Consider the following 26,492-nt stretch of genomic DNA (forward strand, 5'->3'; position numbering starts at 1 on the left):
TAATACATACAGCAGGGTTAGAGTATGTAATACATACAGCAGGGTTAGTGTATGTAATACATACAGCAGGGTTAGAGTATGTAATACATACAGCAGGGTCAGAGTATGTAATACATATAGCAGGGTCAGAGTATGTAATACATACAGCAGGGTTAGAGTATGTAATACATACAGCAGGGTCAGAGTATGTAATACATACAGCAGGGTCAGAGTATGTAATACATACAGCAGGGTTAGAGTATGTAATACATACAGCAGGGTTATTATATGTAATACATACAGCAGGGTTAGATTATGTAATACATACAGCAGGGTCAGAGAATGTAATACATACAGCAGGGTTAGAGTATGTAATACACACAGCAGGGTTAGAGTATGTAATACATACAGCAGGGTCAGAGTATGTAATACATACAGCAGGGTCAGAGTATGTAATATATACAGCAGGGTCAGAGTATGTAATACATACAGCAGGGTTAGAGTATGTAATACATACAGCAGGGTTAGAGTATGTAATACACACAGCAGGGTCAGAGTATGTAATACATATAGCAGGGTCAGAGTATGTAATACATACAGCAGGGTTAGAGTATGTAATACATACAGCAGGGTCAGAGTATGTAATACATACAGCAGGGTCAGAGTATGTAATACATACAGCAGGGTTAGAGTATGTAATACATACAGCAGGGTTATTATATGTAATACATACAGCAGGGTCAGAGTATGTAATACACACAGCAGGGTTAGAGTATGTAATACATACAGCAGGGTTAGAGTATGTAATACATACAGCAGGGTCAGAGTATGTAATACATACAGCAGGGTCAGAATATGTAATACATACAGCAGGGTTAGAGTATGTAATACATACAGCAGGGTTACTATATGTAATACATACAGCAGGGTCAGAATATGTAATACATACAGCAGGGTTAGAGTATGTAATACATACAGCAGGGTTACTATATGTAATACATACAGCAGGGTCAGAGTATGTAATACATACAGCAGGGTCAGAGTATGTAATACACACAGCAGGGTTAGATTATGTAATACATACAGCAGGGTCAGAGAATGTAATACATACAGCAGGGTCAGAGTATGTAATACATACAGCAGGGTTAGTGTATGTAATACATACAGCAGGGTCAGAGTATGTAATACATACAGCAGGGTCAGAGTATGTAATACATACAGCAGGGTCAGAGTATGTAATATATACAGCAGGGTCAGAGTATGTAATACATACAGCAGGGTTAGAGTATGTAATACATACAGCAGGGTTAGAGTATGTAATACACACAGCAGGGATAGAGTATGTAATACATACAGCAGGGATAGAGTATGTAATACATACAGCAGGGTTAGAGTATGTAATACATACAGCAGGGTTAGAGTATGTAATACATACAGCAGGGTTAGTGTATGTAATACATACAGCAGGGTTAGAGTATGTAATACATACAGCAGGGTTAGTGTATGTAATACATACAGCAGGGTCAGAGTATGTAATACACACAGCAGGGTTAGAGTATGTAATACATACAGCAGGGTTAGTGTATGTAATACATACAGCAGGGTTAGAGTATGTAATACATACAGCAGGGATAGAGTATGTAAAGCAGGGTTAGAGTATGTAATACATACAGCAGGGTCAGAGTATGTAATACATACAGCAGGGTCAGAGTATGTAATACATACAGCAGGGTTAGAGTATGTAATACACACAGCAGGGTCAGAGTATGTAATACATACAGCAGGGTCAGAGTATGTAATACATACAGCAGGGTTAGAGTATGCAATACATACAGCAGGGTTAGAGTATGTAATACACCCAGCAGGGTCAGAGTATGTAATACATACAGCAGGGTTAGAGTATGCAATACATACAGCAGGGTTAGAGTATGTAATACATAGAGCAGGATTAGAGTATGCAATACATACAGCAGGGTCAGAGTATGTAATACATACAGCAGGGTTAGAGTATGTAAAGCAGGGTTAGAGTATGTAATACATACAGCAGGGTCAGAGTATGTAATACACACAGCAGGGATAGAGTATGTAAAGCAGGGTTAGAGCATGTAATACATACAGCAGGGTTAGAGTATGTAATACATACAGCAGGGTCAGAGTATGTAATACATACAGCAGGGTTATTATATGTAATACATACAGCAGGGTCAGAGTATGTAATACATACAGCAGGGTTAGTGTATGTAATACATACAGCAGGGTCAGAGTATGTAATACATACACCAGGGTTAGTGTATGTAATACATACAGCAGGGTCAGAGTATGTAATACATACAGCAGGGTTAGAGTATGTAATACATACAGCAGGGTTAGTGTATGTAATACATACAGCAGGGTCAGAGTATGTAATACATACACCAGGGTTAGTGTATGTAATACATACAGCAGGGTCAGAGTATGTAATACATACAGCAGGGTTAGAGTATGTAATACATACAGCAGGGTTAGTGTATGTAATACATACAGCAGGGTCAGAGTATGTAATACATACAGCAGGGTTAGTGTATGTAATACATACAGCAGGGTTAGTGTATGTAATACATACAGCAGGGTTAGAGTATGTAATACATACAGCAGGGTTAGAGTATGTAATACATACAGCAGGGTTAGTGTATGTAATACATACAGCAGGGTCAGAGTATGTAATACATACAGCAGGGTTAGTGTATGTAATACATACAGCAGGGTTAGTGTATGTAATACATACAGCAGGGTCAGAGTATGTAATACATACAGCAGGGTTAGAGTATGTAATACATACAGCAGGGTTAGAGTATGTAATACATACAGCAGGGTTATATTATATGTAATACATACAGCAGGGTCAGAGTATGTAATACACACAGCAGGGTTAGAGTATGTAATACATACAGCAGGGTTAGTGTATGTAATACATACAGCAGGGTTAGAGTATGTAATACATACAGCAGGGTCAGAGAATGTAATACATACAGCAGGGTTAGAGTATGTAATACATACAGCAGGGTTAGAGTATGTAATACATACAGCAGGGTTATTATATGTAATACATACAGCAGGGTCAGAGTATGTAATACACACAGCAGGGTTAGAGTATGTAATACACACAGCAGGGTTAGAGTATGTAATACATACAGCAGGGTCAGAGTATGTAATACACACAGCAGGGTTAGAGTATGTAATACATACAGCAGGGTTAGTGTATGTAATACATACAGCAGGGTTAGAGTATGTAATACATACAGCAGGGTTAGAGTATGTAATACATACAGCAGGGTTAGAGTATGTAATACATGCAGCAGGGTTAGTGTATGTAATACATACAGCAGGGTTAGAGTATGTAATACATACAGCAGGGTCAGAGTATGTAATACATACAGCAGGGTCAGAGTATGTAATACATATAGCAGGGTCAGAGTATGTAATACATACAGCAGGGTTAGAGTATGTAATACATACAGCAGGGTCAGAGTATGTAATACATACAGCAGGGTCAGAGTATGTAATACATACAGCAGGGTTATTATATGTAATACATACAGCAGGGTTATTATATGTAATACATACAGCAGGGTCAGAGTATGTAATACACACAGCAGGGTTAGAGTATGTAATACATACAGCAGGGTTAGAGTATGTAATACATACAGCAGGGTTAGAGTATGTAATACATACAGCAGGGTTATATTATATGTAATACACACAGCAGGGTTAGTGTATGTAATACATACAGCAGGGTTAGAGTATGTAATACATACAGCAGGGTTAGAGTATGTAATACATACAGCAGGGTTAGAGTATGTAATACATACAGCAGGGTCAGAGTATGTAATACATACAGCAGGGTCAGAATATGTAATACATACAGCAGGGTTAGAGTATGTAATACATACAGCAGGGTTATTATATGTAATACATACAGCAGGGTCAGAGTATGTAATACACACAGCAGGGTTAGATTATGTAATACATACAGCAGGGTCAGAGTATGTAATACATACAGCAGGGTTAGAGTATATAATACATAGAGCAGGGTCAGAGTATGTAATACACACAGCAGGGTTAGAGTATGTAATACACACAGCAGGGTTAGAGTATGTAATACATACAGCAGGGTCAGAGTATGTAATACACACAGCAGGGTTAGTGTATGTAATACATACAGCAGGGTTAGAGTATGTAATACATACAGCAGGGTTAGAGTATGTAATACATACAGCAGGGTTAGAGTATGTAATACATACAGCAGGGTCAGAGTATGTAATACATACAGCAGGGTCAGAATATGTAATACATACAGCAGGGTTAGAGTATGTAATACATACAGCAGGGTTATTATATGTAATACATACAGCAGGGTCAGAGTATGTAATACACACAGCAGGGTTAGATTATGTAATACATACAGCAGGGTCAGAGTATGTAATACATACAGCAGGGTTAGAGTATGTAATACATACAGCAGGGTCAGAGTATGTAATACATATAGCAGGGTCAGAGTATGTAATACATACAGCAAGGTTAGAGTATGTAATACATACAGCAGGGTTAGAGTATGTAATACATACAGCAGGGTCAGAGTATGTAATACATTCAGCAGGGTCAGAATATGTAATACATACAGCAGGGTTAGAGTATGTAATACATACAGCAGGGTTATTATATGTAATACATACAGCAGGGTCAGAGTATGTAATACACACAGCAGGGTTAGATTATGTAATACATACAGCAGGGTCAGAGTATGTAATACATACAGCAGGGTTAGAGTATGTAATACATACAGCAGGGTCAGAGTATGTAATACATATAGCAGGGTCAGAGTATGTAATACATACAGCAAGGTTAGAGTATGTAATACATACAGCAGGGTTAGTGTATGTAATACATACAGCAGGGTCAGAGTATGTAATACATACGGCAGGGTCAGAGAATGTAATACATACAGCAGGGTTAGAGTATGTAATACATACAGCATGGTTAGAGTATGTAATACATACAGCAGGGTTATTATATGTAATACATACAGCAGGGTCAGAGTATGTAATCACACAGCAGGGTTAGAGTATGTAATACATACAGCAGGGTTAGTGTATGTAATACATACAGCAGGGTTAGAGTGTGTAATACATACAGCAGGGTCAGAGTATGTAATACATATAGCAGGGTCAGAGTATGTAATACATACAGCAGGGTTAGAGTATGTAATACATACAGCAGGGTCAGAGTATGTAATACATACAGCAGGGTTAGAGTATGTAATACACACAGCAGGGTTAGAGTATGTAATACATACAGCAGGGTCAGAGTATGTAATACATACAGCAGGGTCAGAGTATGTAATACATACAGCAGGGTCAGAATATGTAATAGGGTTAGATTATGTAATACATACAGCAGGGTCAGAGTATATAATACATACAGCAGGGTCAGAGTATGTAATACATACAGCAGGGATTGAGTATGTAATACATACAGCACGGTTATTATATGTAATACATACAGCAGGGTCAGAGTATGTAATACACACAGCAGGGTTAGAGTATGTAATACATACAGCAGGGTTAGAGTATGTAATACATACAGCAGGGTTAGAGTATGTAATACATACAGCAGGGTTAGAGTATGTAATACATACAGCAGGGTTAGAGTATGTAATACATACAGCAGGGTCAGAGTATGTAATACATACAGCAGGGTCAGAATATGTAATACATACAGCAGGGTTAGAGTATGTAATACATACAGCAGGGTTATTATATGTAATACATACAGCAGGGTCAGAGTATGTAATACACACAGCAGGGTTAGATTATGTAATACATACAGCAGGGTCAGAGTATGTAATACATACAGCAGGGTTAGAGTATATAATACATAGAGCAGGGTCAGAGTATGTAATACACACAGCAGGGTTAGAGTATGTAATACACACAGCAGGGTTAGAGTATGTAATACATACAGCAGGGTCAGAGTATGTAATACACACAGCAGGGTTAGTGTATGTAATACATACAGCAGGGTTAGAGTATGTAATACATACAGCAGGGTTAGAGTATGTAATACATACAGCAGGGTTAGAGTATGTAATACATACAGCAGGGTCAGAGTATGTAATACATACAGCAGGGTCAGAATATGTAATACATACAGCAGGGTTAGAGTATGTAATACATACAGCAGGGTTATTATATGTAATACATACAGCAGGGTCAGAGTATGTAATACACACAGCAGGGTTAGATTATGTAATACATACAGCAGGGTCAGAGTATGTAATACATACAGCAGGGTTAGAGTATGTAATACATACAGCAGGGTCAGAGTATGTAATACATATAGCAGGGTCAGAGTATGTAATACATACAGCAAGGTTAGAGTATGTAATACATACAGCAGGGTTAGAGTATGTAATACATACAGCAGGGTCAGAGTATGTAATACATTCAGCAGGGTCAGAATATGTAATACATACAGCAGGGTTAGAGTATGTAATACATACAGCAGGGTTATTATATGTAATACATACAGCAGGGTCAGAGTATGTAATACACACAGCAGGGTTAGATTATGTAATACATACAGCAGGGTCAGAGTATGTAATACATACAGCAGGGTTAGAGTATGTAATACATACAGCAGGGTCAGAGTATGTAATACATATAGCAGGGTCAGAGTATGTAATACATACAGCAAGGTTAGAGTATGTAATACATACAGCAGGGTTAGTGTATGTAATACATACAGCAGGGTCAGAGTATGTAATACATACGGCAGGGTCAGAGAATGTAATACATACAGCAGGGTTAGAGTATGTAATACATACAGCATGGTTAGAGTATGTAATACATACAGCAGGGTTATTATATGTAATACATACAGCAGGGTCAGAGTATGTAATCACACAGCAGGGTTAGAGTATGTAATACATACAGCAGGGTTAGTGTATGTAATACATACAGCAGGGTTAGAGTGTGTAATACATACAGCAGGGTCAGAGTATGTAATACATATAGCAGGGTCAGAGTATGTAATACATACAGCAGGGTTAGAGTATGTAATACATACAGCAGGGTCAGAGTATGTAATACATACAGCAGGGTTAGAGTATGTAATACACACAGCAGGGTTAGAGTACGTAATACATACAACAGGGTCAGAGTATATAATACATACAGCAGGGTCAGAGTATGTAATACATACAGCAGGGATTGAGTATGTAATACATACAGCACGGTTATTATATGTAATACATACAGCAGGGTCAGAGTATGTAATACACACAGCAGGGTTAGAGTATGTAATACATACAGCAGGGTTAGAGTATGTAATACATACAGCAGGGTTAGAGTATGTAATACATACAGCAGGGTTAGAGTATGTAATACATACAGCAGGGTTAGAGTATGTAATACATACAGCAGGGTCAGAGTATGTAATACATACAGCAGGGTCAGAGTATGTAATACATACAGCAGGGTCAGAATATGTAATAGGGTTAGATTATGTAATACATACAGCAGGGTTAGAGTATGTAATACATACAGCAGGGTCAGAGTATGTAATACACACGGCAGGGTTAGAGTATGTAATACATACAGCAGGGTTAGTGTATGTAATACATACAGCAGGGTTAGAGTATGTAATACATACAGCAGGGTCAGAGTATGTAATACATACAGCAGGGTTAGAGTATGTAATACATACAGCAGGGTCAGAGTATGTAATACATACAGCAGGGTTAGTGTATGTAATACATACAGCAGGGTTAGTGTATGTAATACATACAGCAGGGTTAGAGTATGTAATACATACAGCAGGGTTAGAGTATGTAATACATACAGCAGGGTCAGAGTATGTAATACATACAGCAGGGATAGATTATGTAATACATACAGCAGGGTTAGAGTATGTAATACATACAGCAGGGTTAGAGTATGTAATACACACAGCAGGGATAGAGTATGTAATACATACAGCAGGGTTAGTCTGAGCAATGAATGGAAGCAGGGGTAAAGTGCTACTTCAGAAGAGTTGAATCAGATGGAAGCCGTTTCTACACAACAAAGCTCTGCTAGTACTAGAACAAGGCTTTCATGTGTTTGATCTCTGTAAGCAGCGTGCGGCATGCAACCAGTCCTGCTCCTTTGAAGTGAACGACAAATGGCGCACACCGAGGCCACTTCTCTCATCACTGAGGCAGTTATATGTAATAGCGGTGTGTGCTGAGCGTACATGTCTGGTCTACACATCCAGAGGATGAGGGAGCGATGGGTAACATACAGTATGTTATACACACCCTGTGCCCTGTACCCACACATATCATTACTAATAGTATCTGCATCGTGTTCCAGCTGCCACGGGCCAGCCAGAAACACCGTGATACACTGTGGATGCCTGGCTGACAACGTCACGTGTAGGTGGCCACCTCTGTGTATGGGGGATGTATGTCATGTACAGCCGGCAGAAGTGTGTGTCGTTGTGTGATTACAGCCCATGTAGGAGCCCCCAGCGATACCACGTCAGATGACATCTGTACTGTGTGTGAACCAGTCATCTTTTATCTTCTGACAAATGGTTTCATTAAAAATGCAGAATACTGGATGTGTGATGTGTGTTACACGGAGGTGACTGTACAGAAAGGTCACTTATTCCCACACAGAGAATATAATAATGATACATAGCTTACCACATTCACTACTGATTACAGTACAGTCTTTAGATAAATGACCCCAGCTGCGACCTACCCGGATCTGTTTGCTGACCGTCATACCTAGCACACATCTACCGTCTACTGACCATCATACCTTCCTCACCTCTACCGTCTACTGACCATCATACCTTCCACACCTCTCCCCTCCGCTGACAGTCATACCTTCTACACCTCTACCGTCTACTGACAGTCATACCTTCCACAACTCTACCGTCTACTGACAGTCATACCTTCCTCACCTCTACCGTCTGCTGACCGTCATACCTTCCACACCTCTCCCCTCCGCTGACAGTCATACCTCCCTCACCTCTCCCCTCCGCTGACAGTCATACCTCCCTCACCTCTCCCCTCCGCTGACAGTCTTACCTCCCTCACCTCTCCCCTCCGCTGACAGTCATATCTTCCTCACCTCTCCCCTCCGCTGACAGTCATACCTCCCTCACCTCTCCCCTCCGCTGACAGTCATACCTCCCTCACCTCTCCCCTCCGCTGACAGTCATACCTTCCTCACCTCTCCCCTCCGCTGACAGTCATACCTCCTTCACCTCTACCCTCCGCTGACAGTCATACCTCCTTCACCTCTACCCTCCGCTGACAGTCATACCTCCCTCACCTCTACCCTCCGCTGACAGTCATACCTTCCTCACCTCTCCCCTCCGCTGAAGTCATACCTTACTCACCTCTCCCCTCCGCTGACAGTCATACCTTACTCACCTCTCCCCTCCGCTGACAGTCATACCTTCCTCACCTCTCCCCTCCGCTGACTGTCATACCTTCCTCACCTGTCCCCTCCGCTGAGAGTCATATCTTCCTCACCTCTCCCCTCCGCTGACAGTTATACCTTCCTCACCTGCTCAGAACCTGGTTACGGGCATTCTCACACAGCGTCCCGCGCCTCCGGCTTCTCACACTTTATTACATTTACCCCAATATCTCAAAATCTGAATTTTTAGCTGTTTCAGTAACGTAATCTCCTGTACCGTTGTATGTTTACATTCCACCGTATCAGAGAGAGAGAAGTATTTGTGGCTGTTACAGTAAATTGCCTTATTCCATTATACTAACCCTGATATTGAGATATTATGTACATTTTTATGGCTTTATATGCAAATGAATGAAAGCCTGCCCATAATATCGCTTTAGTGAGTGAGCGCTGGGCGTGTAGAGAGCCCTACTATAAAGAATTAGCTCTCGCCCTATGTGAGTCATTCCGCCCGTTATATAACAGGTGACTGTGAGAATAAAATACATGTTCATTCCGATGTATTGTAATATTCTAGTTGGAATAGGTTTGTTGGATAGACCCTATTTACAGTAGGTCAATACTCATTAGGTCGACCACTATTGGTCGACAGACAGTAGTCAGCAGTTGACGTGGTCAGCAGGTCGACGTGGAAAAAGGTAGACATGAGTTTTTTTGTTATTTTTGGTGTCATCATCTTTGTGAAAATGTCGCCCTTTTGTAGGTGTTGACTTAATGCACCAACAGTGTTCAACCTATTGAGTATCGACCTAAAGTAAGGTCGATCTAAGAACCGTGTACTATTCTAGTTACATCTACAAGGGCCACCTAGAAAGCACAGCCTGACAAACCTGGCCTGCTGCTACAGAGGAGACAGTTTCAGGTTCTGGCCCCGATAACACACACCTACCTGTTCTTACACGTTCTGTATTCAACTTTCAGAATGGGTTTACACGATTCCGCTTTTCTTCCATCCCTTTGAATTTTCCCTATAAAAGACAACAAACACGTCATTTACCATCAGCTTCCTGTAATACACCTTGGGGGGAGCTTCAATGTGACTATGGGGTCATTCCGAGTTGATCGTAGCTCTGCTAAATTTAGCACAGCTACGATCATGAACTCAAACATGCGGGGGGACGCCCAGGTCAGGACTAGTCCGCCCCACATGTCAGTGTCGCCCCCCCCCCCCCCCACCGCACTTCAAGAGTAGCTCCCGGCCAGCGCAGCTTTAGCGTGCTGGCGGGAGCTACTCCTCACTCCTTGGACCGCAGCGGCTGCGTGTGACGTCACGCAGCCGCTGTGGCCCGCCCCCCCCCCCCCATTCGGTCCGGCCACGCCTGCATTGGCCGCACCACACCCACGAAACGGCGGCCAAACGCCGCCGTTCCGCCCCCTCCCGCCCAGCGATCGCCTCTGCCTGTCAATCAGGCAGAGGCGATCTCATCCATGCTACGATCTTCGGCCGTCTGGCATGCGCCGGTGCACTACGGTGCCGGCGCATACGCAGTACAGACCCGTTACTCATTAATAATAAAACACAGGAAACCATTTCATTAATTTAAGGGACACATTTTAATCTTTAACCCTGGTACCCCCAGATCTGCCATCCCTACGGGCCTGAATGGACGTTAAGGACTGCCACGAGCGGTCGGTGTTTTCGCCGCCACTCCCCGTTACCCCCCACACGGCCCCTTCCTGTCATTCAGTCTGCAAAGAAATCCTCACTCCGAGCAACAGCGGCACCTTTACACACGCGCAGTGCGATCGCAGCGCCGTCTGCCGATAATCGCTCTATTGCGAAAACATCGGCATAGCGTAAAACTATAAACATTACTGCTAAATGCTTATTATTATATAGGCGCCCCGTCCGGGGGCCGCGCTCACCATGGGGAGTAGTGACCTGGAAGGGCCGGGCTGGGTTCTTCACATTCCACACCGAGAGGCTGCCGTCAGAATGGCTGCACATGAACTGCCGGCCTTCGTGGTGCCACCCTATAGAGTGGATCGCCTGAGAACAGAGAGGGCATGACATAACCATGTATACATTATATATACAGACACACAGAGCAGAAGTGTACAATGGGGGTCACTCAGATGCGGCTGGAGGTGCTAAAGTACTGATTATCAGGACTTGTTCTGAACGTGCGCGAATGTGTCCTGCGGAGCCGCAGTCCAACATCAGACTGTGAGTGATTGACAGTGTCACGCCGTTTGGGGGATGGAAGGGGCAGTGACAGCCTCTGTTTCTCCAGGCGGAGATGTGTCGCCGTCGTTTAGGGGGAGGGAAGAGGCCAGGTATCTCTGTGGTTGGACTGAGATTGCCCGGACTCTGCAACGGGCGACTTACGCATCCCCGTAAGGTGCTGCAGCCTCCCAGTGAGGTCGCAGTGATCCCATGTTTTGTCCTGGGACACAGGAGGTCTGCATGTAATAGACGCATCCTGCCGTACCCCCAGACACCGCAATCACCGCTGCTCCCAAGCATGTGACGCCACTCCATCCGCATCCGCATCAGAACCAATGTCGTGCACTCCTACTGCGGTCACTGCGGCGTCCTCTGTGTATTGTGCACAGCGACACAGACCGCACACACACCACACATAGCGACACACACCGCACACACAGCGACACACACCGCACACACAGCGACACACACCGCACATACAGCGACACATACCGCACACACAGCGACACACACCACACACACAGCGACACACACCGCACACACACCGCACACACCGCACACACAGCAACACACACCGCACACACAGCGACACACAGCGACACACACCGCACACACACCGGCACACACAGCAACACACACCGCACACACCGCACACACACCACACACACAGCGACACACACCACATACACACCGACACACACCGCACACAGCGACACACACCACACACACAGCGACACACACCGCACACACAGCGACACACAGCGACACACACCACACACACAGCGACACACACCGCACACACAGCGACACACACCGCACACACAGCGACACACACCGCACACACATCGACACACAACGCACACACAGCGACACACACCGCAACACACACCGCACACACCGCACACACAGCAACACACACCGCACACACAGCGACACACACCACACACACAGCGACACACACCGCACACACATCGACACACAACGCACACACCGCAACACACACCGCACACACACCGACACACACAGCAACACACACCGCACACACACCACACACACAGCGACACACACCGCACACACAGCGACACACACCACACACACAGCGACACACACCGCACACACAGCGACACACACCGCACACACAGCGACACACACCGCAACACACACCGCACACACACACACCACACACACAGCGACACACACCGCACACACACCACACACACCACACACACAGCGACACACACAGCGACACACACCGCACACACAGCGACACACACCACACACACCGCACACACAGCGACACACACCGCACACACAGCGACACACACCACACACACCGCACACACACCACACACACAGCGACACACACCGACACACACAGCGACACACACCGCACACACAGCGACACACACCGCACACACAGCGACACACCGCACACACAGCAACACACACCGCACACACACCACACACACAGCGACACACACCGCACACACACCACACACACAGCGACACACACCGCACACACAGCGACACACACCACACAAACAGCGACACACACCGCACACACACCACACACACAGCGACACACACCGCACACACAGCGACACACAGCGACACACACAGCGACACACACCGCACACACAGCGACACACACCGCACACACAGCGACACACACCGCACACACACCGACACACACCGCACACACAGCGACACACACCGCACACACAGCGACACACACCGCACACACAGCGACACACACCACACAAACAGCGACACACACCGCACACACACCACACACACAGCGACACACACCGCACACACAGCGACACACAGCGACACACACAGCGACACACACCGCACACACAGCGACACACACCGACACACACCGCACACACACCGACACACACCGCACACACAGCGACACACACCGCACACACAGCGACACACAGCGACACACACCGCACACACCGCACACACAGCGACACACACCGCACACACACCGACACACACCGCACACACACCGACACACACCGCACACACAGCAACACACACCACATACACACCGACACACACCGCACACACACCACACACACCGCACACAGCGACACACACCACACACACAGCGACACACACCGCACACACACACAGCGACACACACCACATACACACCGACACACACAGCACACACACCGCACACAGCGACACACACCACACACACAGCGACACACACCGCACACACACCACACACACAGCGACACACACCGCACACACAGCGACACACACCACACACACAGCGACACACACCGCACACACATCGACACACAACGCACACACAGCGACACACACCGCAACACACACCGCACACACACCGCACACAAACCGACACACACCGCACACACAGCAACACACACCGCACACACACCACACACACAGCGACACACACCGCACACACAGCGACACACACCACACACACAGCGACACACACCGCACACACAGCGACACACACCGCAACACACACCGCACACACAGCAACACACACCACACACACAGTGACACACACCGCACACACACCACACACACAGCGACACACACAGCGACACACACCGCACACACACCACACACACAGCGACACACACCGCACACACACCACACACACAGCGACACATACACCACACACACCACACACAGCGACACACACCGCACACACAGCGACACACACCACACACACATCGACACACACAGCGACACACACCGCACACACAGCGACACACCACACACAGCGACACACACCACACACACAGCGACACACACCGCACACACAGCGACACACACCGCACACACAGCGACACACACCGCACACACACCGACACACACCGCACACACAGCGACACACACCGCACACACACAGCGACACACACCGACACACACAGCGACACACACCGCACACACAGCGACACACACCGCACAGACAGCGACACACACCGCACACACACCACACACACAGCGACACACACCACACACACAGCGACACACACCGCACACACAGCGACACACACAGCGACACACACCGCACACACAGCGACACACACCGCACACACAGCAACACACACCGCACACACAGCAACACACACCGCACACACACCGACACACACCACACACACAGCGACACACACCACACACACAGCGACACACAGCGACACACCGCACACACAGCAACACACACCACACACACAGCGACACACACCGCACACACACCACACACACACCACACACACAGCGACACACACCGCACACACCACACACACAGCGACACACACCGCGACACACACCGCACACACACCACACACACAGCGACACACACCGCACACACAGCGACACACACCGCACACACAGCGACACACACAGCGACATAAACCGCACACACAGCGACACACACCACACACACAGCGACACACACCGCACACACACCACACACACAGCGACATAAACCGCACACACAGCGACACACACCGCACACACAGCGACACACACCGCACACACACCACACACACAGCGACACACACCGCACACACACCACACACACAGCGACACACACCGCACACACACCACACACACCGCACACACACAGCGACACACACCGCACACACAGCGACACACACCGCACACACAGCGACACACACACCACACACACAGCGACACACACCGCACACACAGCGACACACACCGCACACACAGCGACATAAACCGCACACACAGCAACACACACCGCACACACAGCGACACACACCGCACACACAGCGACACACACCGCACACACAGCGACACACACCGCACACACAGCGACACACACCGCACACACAGCGACACACACCGGACACACAGCGACACACACAGCGACACACAGCGACACACACAGCGACACACACAGCGACACACACCGCACACACAGCGACACACAGCGACATAAACCGCACACACAGCGACACACACCGCACACACAGCGACACACACCGCACACACAGCGACACACCGCACACACAGCGACACACACCGCACACACAGCGACACAAACCGCACACACAGCGACACACACAGCGACACACACCGCACACACAGCGACACAAACCGCACACACAGCGACACACCGCACACACAGCGACACAAACCGCACACACAGCGACACAAACCGCACACACAGCGACACAAACCGCACACACAGCGACACACACCGCACACACAGCGACACACACCGCACACACAGCGACACACACCGCACACACACAGCGACACACACCGCGACACACACCGCACACACAGCGACACAAACCGCACACACAGCGACACACACCGCGACACACACCGCACATACCGCGACACACACCGCACACACAGCGACACAAACCGCACACACAGCGACACACACCGCATACACAGCGACACACACCGTACACACACCGTACACACACCGCACACACAGCGACACACACCGCACAAACCGCGACACACACCGCACACACAGCGACACACACCGCACACACAGCGACACACACCGTACACACACGACACACACCTTACACACACCGCACACACAGCGACACACACCGCACACACAGCGACACACACCGCACACACAGCGACACACACCGCACACACAGCGACACACACCGCACACACAAACAGCGACACACACCGCACACACAGCGACACACACGACACACACCACACACACAGCGACACACACCGCACACACAGCGACACCCACCGCACACACAGCGACACTCACCGCACACACAGCGACACCCACCGCACAAACCGCGACACACACCGCACACACAGCGACACACACCGCACACACAGCGACACACACCGTACACACACAACACACACCGTACACACACCGCACACACAGCGACACACACCGCACACACAGCGACACAAACCGCACACACAGCGACACACACCGCACACACAGCGACACACACCGCACACACAGCGACACACACCGCACACACAAACAGCGACACACACCGCACACACAGCGACACACACCACACACACACCACACACACAGCGACACACACCACACACACAGCGACACACACCGCACACACAGCGACACCCACCGCACACACAGCGACACTCACCGCACACACAGCGACACCCACCGCACACACAGCGACACACACCGCGACACACACCACACAAACAGCGACACACACCGCACACACAGCGGCACACACTGAGACACACACCGCACACACAGCGACACACCACACAAACAGCGACACACACCACACACACACCGCACACACAGCGACACAAACCGCACACACAGCGACACACACCGCGACACACACCGCACACACACCGCGACACAAACCGCACACACAGCGACACACACCGACACACACCGCACACACAGCGACACACACCGCACACACAGCGACACACACTGCACACACAGTGACACAAACCGCACACACAGCGACACACACAGCGACACACACCGCACACACAGCGACACAAACCGCACACACAGCGACACATACCGCACACACAGCGACACAAACCGCACACACAGCGACACACACCGCACACACAGCGACACAAACCGCACACACAGCGACACACACCGCACACACAGCGACACACACCGCACACACAGCGACACACACCGCACACACACAGCGACACACACCGCACACACAGCGACACAAACCGCACACACAGCGACACACACCGCACACACAGCGACACACACCGCACACACAGCGACACAAACCGCACACACAGCGACACACACCGCACACACAGCGACACACACCGCACACACAGCGACACACCGCACACACAGCGACACACACCACACAAACAGCGACACACACCGCACACACACCACACACACAGCGACACACACCGCACACACAGCGACACACAGCGACACACACAGCGACACACACCGCACACACAGCGACACACACCGTACACACACAACACACACCGTACACACACCGCACACACAGCGACACACACCGCACACACAGCGACACAAACCGCACACACAGCGACACACACCGCACACACAGCGACACACACCGCACACACAGCGACACACACCGCACACACAAACAGCGACACACACCGCACACACAGCGACACACACCACACACACACCACACACACAGCGACACACACCACACACACAGCGACACACACCGCACACACAGCGACACCCACCGCACACACAGCGACACTCACCGCACACACAGCGACACCCACCGCACACACAGCGACACACACCGCGACACACACCACACAAACAGCGACACACACCGCACACACAGCGGCACACACTGAGACACACACCGCACACACAGCGACACACCACACAAACAGCGACACACACCACACACACACCGCACACACAGCGACACAAACCGCACACACAGCGACACACACCGCGACACACACCGCACACACACCGCGACACAAACCGCACACACAGCGACACACACCGACACACACCGCACACACAGCGACACACACCGCACACACAGCGACACACACTGCACACACAGTGACACAAACCGCACACACAGCGACACACACAGCGACACACACCGCACACACAGCGACACAAACCGCACACACAGCGACACATACCGCACACACAGCGACACAAACCGCACACACAGCGACACACACCGCACACACAGCGACACAAACCGCACACACAGCGACACACACCGCACACACAGCGACACACACCGCACACACAGCGACACACACCGCACACACACAGCGACACACACCGCACACACAGCGACACAAACCGCACACACAGCGACACACACCGCACACACAGCGACACACACCGCACACACAGCGACACAAACCGCACACACAGCGACACACACCGCACACACAGCGACACACACCGCACACACAGCGACACACCGCACACACAGCGACACACACCACACAAACAGCGACACACACCGCACACACACCACACACACAGCGACACACACCGCACACACAGCGACACACAGCGACACACACAGCGACACACACCGCACACACAGCGACACACACCGCACACACAGCGACACACACCGCACACACACCGACACACACCGCACACACAGCGACACACACCTCACACACAGCGACACACACCGCACACACCGCACACACAGCGACACACACCGCACACACAGCGACACACACCGCACACACACCGCACACACAGCGACACACACCACATACACACCGACACACACCGCACACACACCACACACACCGCACACAGCGACACACACCACACACACAGCGACACACACCGCACACACACACAGCGACACACACCACATACACACCGACACACACAGCACACACACCGCACACAGCGACACACACCACACACACCGCACACACACCACACACACAGCACACACAGCGACACACACCACACACACAGTGACACACACCGCACACACATCGACACACAACGCACACACAGCGACACACACCGCACACACACCGCACACAAACCGACACACACCGCACACACAGCAACACACACCGCACACACACCACACACACAGCGACACACACCGCACACACAGCGACACACACCACACACACAGCGACACACACCGCACACACAGCGACACACACCGCAACACACACCGCACACACAGCAACACACACACACCACACACACAGCGACACACACCGCACACACACCACACACACAGCGACACACACAGCGACACACACCGCACACACACCACACACACAGCGACACACACCGCACACACACCACACACACAGCGACACATACACCACACACCGCGACACACACCGCACACACAGCGACACACACCACACACACATCGACACACACAGCGACACACACCGCACACACAGCGACACACACCACACACAGCGACACACACCACACACACAGCGACACACACCGCACACACAGCGACACACACCGCACACACAGCGACACACACCGCACACACACCGACACACACCGCACACACAGCGACACACACCGCACACACACAGCGACACACACCGACACACACAGCGACACACACCGCACACACAGCGACACACACCGCACAGACAGCGACACACACCGCACACACACCACACACACAGCGACACACACCGCACACACAGCGACACACACCGCACACACAGCGACACACACAGCGACACACACCGCACACACAGCAACACACACCGCACACACAGCAACACACACCGACACACACCACACACACAGCGACACACACCACACACACACACCACACACACAGCGACACACCGCACACACAGCAACACACACCGCACACACACCACACACACAGCGACACACACCGCACACACACCACACACACACCACACACACAGCGACACACACCGCACACACCACACACACAGCGACACACACCGCGACACACACCGCACACACACACAGCGACACACACCGCACACACAGCGACACACACCGCACACACAGCGACACACACAGCGACATAAACCGCACACACAGCGACACACACCACACACACAGCGACACACACCGCACACACACCACACACACAGCGACATAAACCGCACACACAGCGACACACACCGCACACACAGCGACACACACCGCACACACACCACACACACAGCGACACACACCGCACACACACCACACACACCGCACACACACAGCGACACACACCGCACACACAGCGACACACACCGCACACACAGCGACACACACACCACACACACAGCGACACACACCGCACACACAGCGACACACACCGCACACACAGCGACATAAACCGCACACACAGCAACACACACCGCACACACAGCGACACACACCGCACACACAGCGACACACACCGCACACACAGCGACACACACCGCACACACAGCGACACACACCGCACACACACCGCACACACAGCGACACACACCGGACACACAGCGACACACACAGCGACACACAGCGACACACAGCGACACACACAGCGACACACACCGCACACACAGCGACACACAGCGACATAAACCGCACACACAGCGACACACACCGCACACACAGCGACACACACCGCACACACAGCGACACACCGCACACACAGCGACACACACCGCACACACAGCGACACAAACCGCACACACAGCGACACACACAGCGACACACACCGCACACACAGCGACACAAACCGCACACACAGCGACACACCGCACACACAGCGACACAAACCGCACACACAGCGACACACACCGCACACTCAGCGACACACACCGCACACACAGCGACACACACCGCACACACACAGCGACACACACCGCGACACACACCGCACACACAGCGACACAAACCGCACACACAGCGACACACACCGCGACACACACCGCACATACCGCGACACACACCGCACACACAGCGACACAAACCGCACACACAGCGACACACACCGCATACACAGCGACACACACCGTACACACACCGTACACACACCGCACACACAGCGACACACACCGCACAAACCGCGACACACACCGCACACACAGCGACACACACCGCACACACAGCGACACACACCGTACACACACAACACACACCTTACACACACCGCACACACAGCGACACACACCGCACACACAGCGACACACACCGCACACACAGCGACACACACCGCACACACAGCGACACACACCGCACACACAAACAGCGACACACACCGCACACACAGCGACACACACGACACACACCACACACACAGCGACACACACCGCACACACAGCGACACCCACCGCACACACAGCGACACTCACCGCACACACAGCGACACCCACCGCACAAACCGCGACACACACCGCACACACAGCGACACACACCGCACACACAGCGACACACACCGTACACACACAACACACACCGTACACACACCGCACACACAGCGACACACACCGCACACACAGCGACACAAACCGCACACACAGCGACACACACCGCACACACAGCGACACACACCGCACACACAGCGACACACACCGCACACACAAACAGCGACACACACCGCACACACAGCGACACACACCACACACACACCACACACACAGCGACACACACCACACACACAGCGACACACACCGCACACACAGCGACACCCACCGCACACACAGCGACACTCACCGCACACACAGCGACACCCACCGCACACACAGCGACACACACCGCGACACACACCACACAAACAGCGACACACACCGCACACACAGCGGCACACACTGAGACACACACCGCACACACAGCGACACACACCACACAAACAGCGACACACACCACACAAACAGCGACACACACCACACACACACCGCGACACACACCGCACACACACCGCGACACAAACCGCACACACAGCGACACACACCGCACACACAGCGACACACACCGCACACACAGCGACACACACCGCACACACAGCGACACACACCGCACACACAGTGACACAAACCGCACACACAGCGACACACACAGCGACACACACCGCACACACAGCGACACAAACCGCACACACAGCGACACATACCGCACACACAGCGACACAAACCGCACACACAGCGACACACACCGCACACACAGCGACGCAAACCGCACACACAGCGACACACACCGCACACACAGCGACACACACCGCACACACAGCGACACACACCGCACACACACAGCGACACACACCGCACACACAGCGACACAAACCGCACACACAGCGACACACACCGCACACACAGCGACACACACCGCACACACAGCGACACAAACCGCACACACAGCGACACACACCGCACACACAGCGACACACACCGCACACACAGCGACACACACCGCACACACAGCGACACACACCACACAAACAGCGACACACACCGCACACACAGCGACACACACCACACAAACCACACACACAGCGACACACACCGCACACACAGCGACACACACCGCACAAACAGCGACACACACCGCGACACACACCACACAAACAGCGACACACACCGCACACACAGCGACACACACCGCACACACTGCGACACACACCGCACACACAGCGACACAAACCGCACACACAGCGACACACACCGCACACACAGCGACACACACCGCACAAACAGCGACACACACAGCGACACACACCGCAAACACAGCGACACACACCGCACACACACCGCACACACAGCGACACACACCGCACACACACCGCGACACACACAGCGACACACACCGCACACACAGCGACACAAACCGCACACACAGCGACACACACCGCACACACAGCGACACACACCGCACACACAAACAGCGACACACACCGCACACACAGCGACACACACCGCACACACAGCGACACACACCGCACAAACAGCGACACACACAGCGACACCCACCGCACACACAGCGACACCCACCGCACACACAGCGACACACACCGCACACACAGCGACACACACCGCGACACACTGAGACACACACCGCACACACAGCGACACACACCACACAAACAGCGACACACACCACACAAACAGCGACACACACCGCACACACAGTGACACACCGCACACACAGCGACACACACCGCACACACAGCAACACACACCGCACACACACCACACAAACAGCGACACACACCGCACACACAGCGACACACACCGCACACACAGCGACACACCGCACACACAGCAACACACACCGCACACACACCACACAAACAGCGACACACACCGCACACACAGCGACACACACCACACAAACCACACACACAGCGACACACACCGCACACACAGCGACACACACCACACAAACAGCGACACACACCGCACACACAGCGACACACACCACACAAACAGCGACACACACCGCACACACACCACACACAGCGACACACACCACACAAACAGCGACATACACCGCGCACACAGCGACACACACCGCACACACACCACACACAGCGACACACACCACACAAACAGCGACATACACCGCGCACACAGCGACACACACCGCACACACAGCGACACACACCGCACACACCGCACACACAGCGACACACACCGCACACACAGCAACACACACCGCACACACACCACACACACAGCGACACACACCGCAAACACAGCGACACACACCGCACACACAGCGACACACACCGCACACACAGCGACACACACCGCACACACAGCGACACACACCGCACACACACCACACACACAGCGACACACACCGCACAAACAGCGACACACACCGCACACACAGCGACACACACCACACAAACAGCGACACACACCACACACACACCGCGCACACTGCGGATACAGGGATTGTATCTTTATAATGCGCAATTTACTCTGGTATAAAAAAGTAAAAGCAACATGACAGAATTCCCAGTTTCCTGCGGTCAGGTCACAGAAGGAGAATGTGCGGGGATCCGAGTTATACGATCCAGGAATGATCGGAGGTGTGGGTACCGGACGCATTGGTGACTGCACAGCAAGAGTGTGAGAGCGAGAGTGCAAGAGAGAGAGAGAGAGTGTGGGGGTAATTCAGACCTGATCGCAGCAGCAAATTTGTTAGCAGTTGGGCAAAACCATGTGTACTGCAGGTGGGGCAGATGTAACATGTGCACTGCAGGTGGGGCAGATGTAACATGTGCAGAGAGAGTTAGATTTGGGTGAGTTATATTGTTTCTGTGCAGGGTAAATACTGGCTGCTTTATTTTTACACTACAATTTAGATTTCAGTTTGAACACACCCCACCCAAATCTAACTCTCTCTGCACATGTTACATCTGCCCCACCTGCAGTGCACATGGTTTTACCCAACTGCTAACACATTTGCTGCTGCGATCAACTCAGAATTAGGCTCTGTGTGTGAGAGAGGGAGAGAGAGAGAGACATGGTATTGTATAGATAGATTTTGCCGCCAGTGGCGTTGGAATGGGGGTGGGGGGGTTTGGGCAAGGAGGGCAGCATGTACCCCACCCAAATATGACAGGCGCAGGCGCTGGTGAGGGGGAGCACTTACCTCCGATACCTGCGGTGACTTGTTTTTCTGCTGCCGCACAGTCGCAGCGTGCTGTGCGCTGTCCAGGCCGGCTCTTCACTGATGCATTACTGGGAGGAGGCGGGGACGTTCCAGTAGACTCAGCATGGCCACGCCTCCTCCCAGTAATACATCAGTGAAGAGCCGGCCTGGACAGCGCATAGCACGCTGCGACTGTGCGGCAGCAGAAAAACAAGTCACCGCAGGTATCGGAGGTAAGCGATCCCCCGCACTGGGGGTGGGGATTGGGGGGAGCGCCAATATGTATGTTTTTCTGCGCTTCCCCCAACCTCAAAACATTCTGGCGCCCCTGCTTGCCGCCCTCATTACCAGTCTTGCCACGGTACTGTACGTGATCTGTGTTATGGATGAGCTATCGGTGGTACACTGCTGTGCCTGCACAACAGAGAGAGCCAGTGTGCGCAGACACAGAAACGCACGGCTACGGAGTCCCAGGGCAGAGCACCGGCTGTCACTCAGTCTCCCTGCACTAGCTCATGAGCCGCTCAGATGTAATAAACTCCTGTCACAGTCATCCAGTGTCCATACATGTGTGAGAGCTCAGTCACCTTCCTCATACATGTGTGAGAGCTCAGTCACCTTCCTCATACATGTGTGAGAGCTGGACCTCAGTCACCTTCCTCATACATGTGTGAGAGCTGGACCTCAGTCACCTTCCTCATACATGTGTGAGAGCTGGACCTCAGTCACCTCCCTCATACATGTGTGAGAGCTGGACCTCAGTCACCTCCCTCATACATGTGTGAGAGCTGGACCTCAGTCACCTCCCTCATACATGTGTGAGAGCTGGACCTCAGTCACCTCCCTCATACATGTGTGAGAGCTGGACCTCAGTCACCTTCCTCATACATGTGTGAGAGCTGGACCTCAGTCACCTCCCTCATACATGTGTGAGAGCTGGACCTCAGTCACCTCCCTCATACATGTGTGAGAGCTGGACCTCAGTCACCTTCCTCATACATGTGTGAGAGCTGGAGCTCAGTCACCTCCCTCATACATGTGTGAGAGCTGGAGCTCAGTCACCTTCCTCATACATGTGTGAGAGCTGGACCTCAGTCACCTTCCTCATACATGTGTGAGAGCTGGACCTCAGTCACCTTCCTCATACATGTGTGAGAGCTGGAGCGCAGTCACCTCCCTCATACATGTGTGAGAGCTGGACCTCAGTCACCTTCCTCATACATGTGTGAGAGCTGGACCTCAGTCACCTTCCTCATACATGTGTGAGAGCTGGACCTCAGTCACCTTCTCATACATGTGTGAGAGCTGGACCTCAGTCACCTTCCTCATACATGTGTGAGAGCTGGACCTCAGTCACCTCCCTCATACATGTGTGAGAGCTGGACCTCAGTCACCTTCCTCATACATGTGTGAGAGCTGGACCTCAGTCACCTCCCTCATACATGTGTGAGAGCTGGACCTCAGTCACCTTCCTCATACATGTGTGAGAGCTGGACCTCAGTCACCTTCCTCATACATGTGTGAGAGCTGGAGCTCAGTCACCTCCCTCATACATGTGTGAGAGCTGGACCTCAGTCACCACCCTCATACATGTGTGAGAGGGGGACCTCAGTCACCTTCCTCATACATGTGTGAGAGCTGGACCTCAGTCACCTTCCTCATACATGTGTGAGAGCTGGACCTCAGTCACCTTCCTCATACATGTGTGAGAGCTGGACCTCAGTCACCT

General features: G+C 51.2%; 1 protein-coding gene across 9 annotated transcripts in view; it reads right to left on the reverse strand.

The window, feature by feature from the left end:
• The window catches only part of STXBP5L (syntaxin binding protein 5L), a 619,515-nt gene that overhangs the window by 290,863 nt on the left and 302,160 nt on the right, over positions 1–26,492 (reverse strand). For all 9 annotated transcript variants that reach the window (XM_063956843.1, XM_063956842.1, XM_063956846.1 and 6 more), the window contains 2 exons: positions 11,358–11,481; positions 10,381–10,459 (listed from right to left, as the gene is read on the reverse strand). In XM_063956843.1, the coding sequence (XP_063812913.1) occupies positions 10,381–10,459; positions 11,358–11,481 (203 nt within the window). The remainder of the gene's footprint in view (positions 1–10,380; positions 10,460–11,357; positions 11,482–26,492) is intronic.

The sequence above is a fragment of the Pseudophryne corroboree genome, chromosome 2 (assembly GCF_028390025.1).
Source record: "Pseudophryne corroboree isolate aPseCor3 chromosome 2, aPseCor3.hap2, whole genome shotgun sequence".
Lineage (NCBI taxonomy): Eukaryota > Metazoa > Chordata > Amphibia > Anura > Myobatrachidae > Pseudophryne > Pseudophryne corroboree.